The 6,881-nt window shown below is 39.6% G+C and overlaps 1 protein-coding gene across 1 annotated transcript in view; it reads right to left on the bottom strand.

Annotated features, from left to right (window-relative positions):
* Nucleotides 1-2,110: 2,110 nt before the first annotated feature.
* LOC144470061 (uncharacterized) overlaps nucleotides 2,111-6,881 on the bottom strand; it is a 19,686-nt gene continuing 14,915 nt past the window's right edge. Inside the window, exon 4 of the mRNA XM_078180866.1 lies at nucleotides 2,111-5,389. Coding sequence (XP_078036992.1) covers nucleotides 3,247-5,389 — 2,143 coding nt within the window. The 3' untranslated portion in view covers nucleotides 2,111-3,246. The remainder of the gene's footprint in view (nucleotides 5,390-6,881) is intronic.

Below are 6,881 nucleotides of genomic sequence, written 5' to 3'. Positions count from 1 at the left end.
ATTGGAAACTGATGAACACATTACTTTAACTATACAGATTGAAAGATTCCAATATGAATATATTCAAAAAATAATTAAAAACAACTCCCTAAAATACAATAATTCCTCACCGAAGTACTCCTAGAGATTTACTAATTTTCTCGATAAGACATCGAATTCCTTAACCCTAAATAGATTCTTCATAAAGTACGTGCCATCGTCCCTCTGGAATTCCTAGGAACCTAGCTGAAATCAAGTATATAGATATAATCGATTCAAAGCAAGAACATACCACTAAGCACATTTAATATAGCGTGCTATATCTCGTCTCAATTTCAATTACCGACTCTGTAGTAACTGCTATGGTAAGGTAGTTCACTTCTACCTAAATGGAACGGCCCCCTAGTGAACTATATCTGACTGCAACAGAGAAAGGTTTGTGTTTGAGGTTCGTCAAATTTACGACATTGTGTTAACTTTTAAATATAAATTGTTGTTGCATTATATCCATACGAGAACTAATGTCTAATTGTACGCGGGGATTTAAATTGCCCTCAAATTAAAAATCCGCATTATTATGATGGTTTGCTTTATTCGAATATTAGTATAGTAGTAACAGTGATAAAGTATGCTTAGCCAGCGAAATGGTAAAATTAGGGTTAGATTCCAGTACTCGGGTAGAATACGACAGAATACGATAGAATGCTATAGAATACGATAGAATACAATGAAACACAATAAAATACGATAGAAAACAGTAAAACGCAATAAAATACATCAGAATACAGTAAAACACAATAAAATACATCAAAATATAATAAAATAAAATGCAGTATGAGAGGAAGGACTCACATGAAACCAGGAGTTGGTGACCGAAGGATAGCGAGGACAAGAAGGTGTTCATTGGAAATACTTCGGTGAAAATAGATAAAGTAACTTTTAAACAATCACTGTTACACAACTCACACATAAACATTCCAGATCACTTTATTTTAGAGCTTCGGCACAACGTCAACGATGAGAAGGTCCGACGACATCCACCATGGCGTTCTCTCTGATCTTCTCCCGCGTAATTGCTACCAATGCCCCCACCACAATGCATGCTGGGGCCGGAAGTAACATGGCGGATCAGGGGAAGAGAGTGGTGGCTGTGATTTTGTGTTTCTCGAAAGTGCATTCATTTTTAAGGAAAACTAAAGAAATACAATGGGTCTTCTCTTCAACCAGGTAAGTTTAATCAATTATATGACATTTACTATTTTTATGCTCTTTTTATAATTGTCTTCGCTATTATTTAATGTTAAATCTGTGGTGGTGAAATGACTGGTTTTTTATTTAAAAATTAATAAAATAATTAGGACATTTTCATGGATAGCGAATGTATAAATTAGATTGTTGGAACAATTATTGTAACGGGAAGTGAATACACTCTAAATAAATTATATGTTCTCATTTTTATGGTGTAATACATGGCAGTCAAATGCACTGGTCGGTAGGTTTATTGTTAACTTCTATCTGAAAGATGCGAATCGAGTACGTGTTTAGTATATTATATTTACTAGATCACGTTTAGTGGATCTTTTTATTGCTGTCAAACAATCGCATCGAATGCAAAGGGTTCATAATTCAATATTTAAGGCGTTTGAAATCTCGCCGCAAATTTATCGAAATCTGAAGAGGTCGCGACATCTGTAAGCAAATCGCGGAACCTCGTAGCCAATAAGAACATGGCTGCTTATCAGTGACTGCATAGACTTGCGATCCGTATAAATCCTATGTTACTTGACATAGTTAGTGAACAATTAATTTACTGTTGGTCGACTTGTACAAAAATTCAGTTTTAATTTTTTACACCTATTAGATTGCTAAAAATATTGAAACTTTTAATTAGTGTATCGTTTAATTACACTATTGAACGTGAGATTTGAAATATTTGCAGTTTAGACATTATATAAATAATATTAAATATTGTCAAGAGTCAGTCTGTATAGTACAAGAAAAATTAGGTTTATTTTTACCTCCAGATTTACTTCTAAATTAAAATTTTCGAGGCCAAATGCAACATTTATTTATTAAAATGGCTTTCCACTTTTTAGACATTTCCAATAATTTACGATGTAGGTGTTCCGAATACAAATCAAGTCACGCTTTCCTTAAAATAATTAATTTGTAGTTATGTTAAATATCACGCCATATACTTCAGACTTCGCATTACTTCGAATTCAGGAATCTGAATTTGATTAACAATAACGATAAAATCGAAAATCATTAGATACTGATGTATTCCCGATAAACGAATAAAACTATTTAGTAAATCTAACAATATAACAATAAATCTAAAGATAATAGTACAGTAAATTGCACGACTCCTCTCTTTACAACATTGCAGAGTCAATTGTAGAAAGTCAAGATCACTGGATAGTATTTATCCCTTTGCACTCGAGTGGCGCCTCTGAAGCGCCAATGAAAATTGTTATATAATTAACAAAATAATGGTGACATTATTAAATAGCCTTCTGTTAAAAGCATAACAGTTTTACGAGCCGCAAGACTCAATCTCATACAGCAACTTATACTAAGTACTATATTACAGCTGGTCAAAATAGCAATTTTGGATCTTAGATTAAAATGGCGTCGAGTGCAAAGGGTTAACATTTATACAAAACACTTCGGCAAATTCTTATAAACACCTTACGAATAATGATTATTCTGGAAGAATACACTTTTTACATCGCATATCGCTTAAAACAACATACTTGTCGCTAAAGCTACCGATCCTTAAACGCGACTAGTTTATAAATATTATTTTATAACAATGACAAGATTAGACTACGATCTTTATTACAACGATTCGATAAGATGTTCGATTAAAATAATTCCCGGCTCGTAATAGACAAAATCAGAAGTTATTTTGACCTACGTAGGATTTATCTACCATTATCACTCAGCTTACAAATACTTGCTAACCTAGCTATCGAATTCCGATTGAATAATTGAATTCCACGAATTCAAAGCCACAACGACGCGTACACTAAACCCCTCCGCCATTATCATTCCACGGTGTTAACCCTTCACAGTACCAGAGCTACTTCTATCATTCCTTTCTTCCCCATCAAATTCAAACGTATTATCGCGTCACTTAAATGAAAACTTAAAAAAATAGGAGAATCTGTACAAATGATTGTCCTTGCCTAATCCCTCACAATACGCGTGCAAGACTACTTAATTAAATTAATTCGGACGAGCACAACGCTTAAAACTATACCGCTACCAGTAACTCTTGAACTCGTTGTTCCTCTGACGAAACAGGAATTTGATCGCGTCCAAGTTACGCGACAAGACAGCCATGTCCATGCTCGCCACGTGCAGTCTGTCTATGTTGCTCAAGTCGATCACCCTTCTGTCCAGCAAATATCTAACCATGTCCGAGTTTTCGTGGACAGCGACAGCCACGTGCAAAGCCGAAAGGCCGTCGTAGTCTCTGACGTTGCAGTCGAGTCCTTTTTCGTCGACCAGATATTTAACCAGCTCGACGTTGCAACAGGCAACAGCCGTGTGCAAGATAGTCGCGCCGCTGTGGTCCCTGATATAAAAATCGACGCCGAGCTTGTCCAGATATTTAATCATGTCCAAATTGCAAGACGTGATCGCCGCGTGCAGAACGGACATGCCGTTGTTGTCTATGGCATTGAAATCGGCCCCTTTTTCATCGATCAGGAACATCATCATCTCCAAGTTACCGGACGTCGCGGCCATGTGCAAGACCGTGTTGCCGTTGCTGTCTTTCGCGTTCAGATCGATCACCGACTTGCTCGTCAGATATTTCACGGCGTCCAGGTTGCCGGATCGAGCAGCCGCGAGCAATATCGTCGATCCGTCGTTGTTCTTCGCGCTGCAATCGACATGCATCTCGTCGATCAGAAATTTCACGATCCTCCAATGGCCGGAGTCAGCGGCCGTCTGCAACACCGTCATGTCGTCGTCGTCTCTGGCTCCGTAATCGATCGACCTTCCTTCGACCAGATATCTCACCAAGTCCAGGCTGCCGGAGGTAACGGCCGTTTGCAACACCGTCACGTTGTTGTAGTCCTTGGCGTCAAAATTGGCGCCCTTCTCCTCGATCAGAAACTTCACCGTGTCCAGGCAGCCGCAGAGCGCGGCCCAGTGGAGCAGCGTCATACCCTCCTCGCTTCTTTCCTCCACGTTCATTCCCATTTCGTTCACCAGGAATCTGACCGTATCCAGCCGACCGCAGGTCGCTGCCATGTGCAACACCGTCATGCCGTACGTCTCCTGGGCATACAAATCGGCCTGCTTCTCGTTCACAAGATACTTAACCACCTCTGCCATTCCAGTGGCAGCAGCCGTGTGCAACGCCGTCATGCCGCACTTGTTTCTGACATCGTGGTCGACCTGTTTCTCATCCACCAGGAACCTGACGATATCCAAATTACCGATGCCGGCGGCCATGTGCAAAAGTTCCGTTCCGTAGAAGTCTTTAACGTTCAAATCGTCCTTGTTTATCAGAAATTTAACGAGCTCGTAATTGCCGCAGGCAGTGGCCGTGTGCAGAACCGTTCTCCCGCTGTTATCCTGAATATAAATGTCGGCCCCTTCTACGGTCACGAGGTATTTGACCAGGTCCCAGTGACGAGCATTGGCGGCCGCGTGCAAAACAGTGGAGCCGTTTTTGTCCACGGCTTCAATGTCGGCCAGTTCTTCGGCCAGCAGAAATTTCACCGTCTCGAAGCAGCCGAATACCGCGGCATTGTGTAAAATCGTCGCGCCCTGATGGTCCGTAACGTCGACGTCGAACAGCACGTCGTATATCAGATACTTCAGCACGTCTACATTGTCGGACGCGGCGGCCATGTGCAAAATCGTGGCGCCGTTGTCGTCCACGGCGTAAAAATCGACGCCCAGTTCGTCGATCAGCAGTTTGACCATCTCCAAGTTGCCGTAGATAGCGGTCGTGTGCAAGACGGTTCTGCCCTCTTCGTCACGGGTGTTAAAATCGGCGCCTTTCGCGATCAGCAGATATTTCATTATGTCCCATTGATAGCTGCTGGCTGCCGTGTGCAGAACCGTGGTGCCGCTATAGTCTTTCGTTTCCAAATCGAGCCCCTTCTCGTCGACCAGATATTTAACCAGCTCCAAGTTGCCAGAGATAACCGCCGTGTGCAACACCGTTATGCCATTGTTGTCCACGGTGTAGAGATCGGCGCACGTTTCGTTCAACAGGTATTTCACTATTTCCAAATTGCCGCAATTCGCCGCCGCGTTCAATACCGTCATGCCGTCGCTGTCTTTGGCTTCGACGTCGAACCGCGTCCCCTTCGTCAGAAGTTTCACCACGTCCAAGTGGCCGGAGAAAGCGGCGACGTGCAAAACCGTCGAGCCGTTGTTATCTCTGGTTTCGGGATCGACCAGTTTTTCAACGGGCGTGTGTTTCATCCGCTTCGAGTTGCCGAAGGTCGCGACCTTGCGTGAAATCGTCGAGTCATAACCGTCGTCGGCATTGTAGTCGGCATCTCTTTCGATTAGCGGATAATTAACCATCGTCGCGTTGTCGGAGATAGCTGGAAAAAAAGGAAAGAGAAGTAACAGAGAAAATAACATTTTATGGAAGTAGAAATGAAAGAGGATAGAAGCAGAAAATGAAAAAGAATATAAGTAGAAATGAAAGAGAGAATAGAAAAAGAAATGAAAGAGAGGAGAAGAATGAACGAAAATATGAAAGTGAATAGAAGTACAAATAAAAGAGAATAGAAAAAGGAATGCAAAAGAATAAAAGAGGAGATGAAGGAGAACAAAAATTCTTGCAAGCCAATGATTACAAGAACGGGCTACCAGCAACATTAATATTTATAGAATCCACGAACACACAGGTGAAGACTTTCGTTCAAAATTTATATAAACCACTTACTTATTTAAATTCGAACTTCCAGAAAATTATATTGTTGTAGGACTGGTCGAATAAACTATCTATATATTGTGAAAATTGTACTTTACTTGCTTCCTATAATAGGTTCTTTATAGGCACGTGTTTACACTTCGATAGTCTGTTCTGTACAACAAGAAGGTACACGGGGAACATAGCCGATTGGCACGCACACAAACATCGCGCGAGCATGTCGAACACAAAGGCGACTCGAATCATAATACATATAAAATCCAGTATACCAGTAAATTAAGAGATGTCGCGATTACCACGGAAACTAATGGCCTGGCAATTATCGAAAGGCGATATTAATACTTTATTGTTTCATTTAACCAACACCGGTCCAGTAACCGGTATTACATTTCTCGTTTCATAATTATTGAAGTTATGATGCCGCTTCTATTACAAATTGTTGAATGTATTTCTTATTACGATCTGTTAATAATATTAATTTACAATTTCTTATGAAGATATGTTAATAATATTAATTTACAATTTCCTATAACGATATGTTAATAATATTAATTTACAATTTCTTATGAAGATATGTTAATAATATTAATTTACAATTTCTTATAAAGATATGTTAATACTATTAATTTACAATTTTTTATGGAGATATGTAATACTAGTAATTTACAATTTTTTATGAAGATATATTAATACTATTAATTTACGATTTTTTATGAAGATATATTAATACTATTAATTTACAATTTTTTATGAAGATATATTACTAATATTAATTTATAAGATCTTATTACGATATATTAAATCAAAGCCTAATAACACCCATCACCACTTCACAGCCATTAGATCGATGTAATTGTCGATGTCGAATTAGTTGCAAACGAATTTACAGCTGATTGGAAATCGGCAATTACAAGGATTGCCCGAGTCTCACCACGTGGAACTTGCTGTGACTGGAGACTCGAAAGGGAGTCAAAACGAAGCCGGAATT

This window comes from Augochlora pura, chromosome 5 (assembly GCF_028453695.1).
Source record: "Augochlora pura isolate Apur16 chromosome 5, APUR_v2.2.1, whole genome shotgun sequence".
Classification (NCBI taxonomy): Eukaryota; Metazoa; Arthropoda; class Insecta; order Hymenoptera; family Halictidae; genus Augochlora; species Augochlora pura.
The sequence above is the reverse complement of the archived record's forward strand: the minus strand, read 5'-3'. Positions and strand labels throughout refer to the sequence as shown.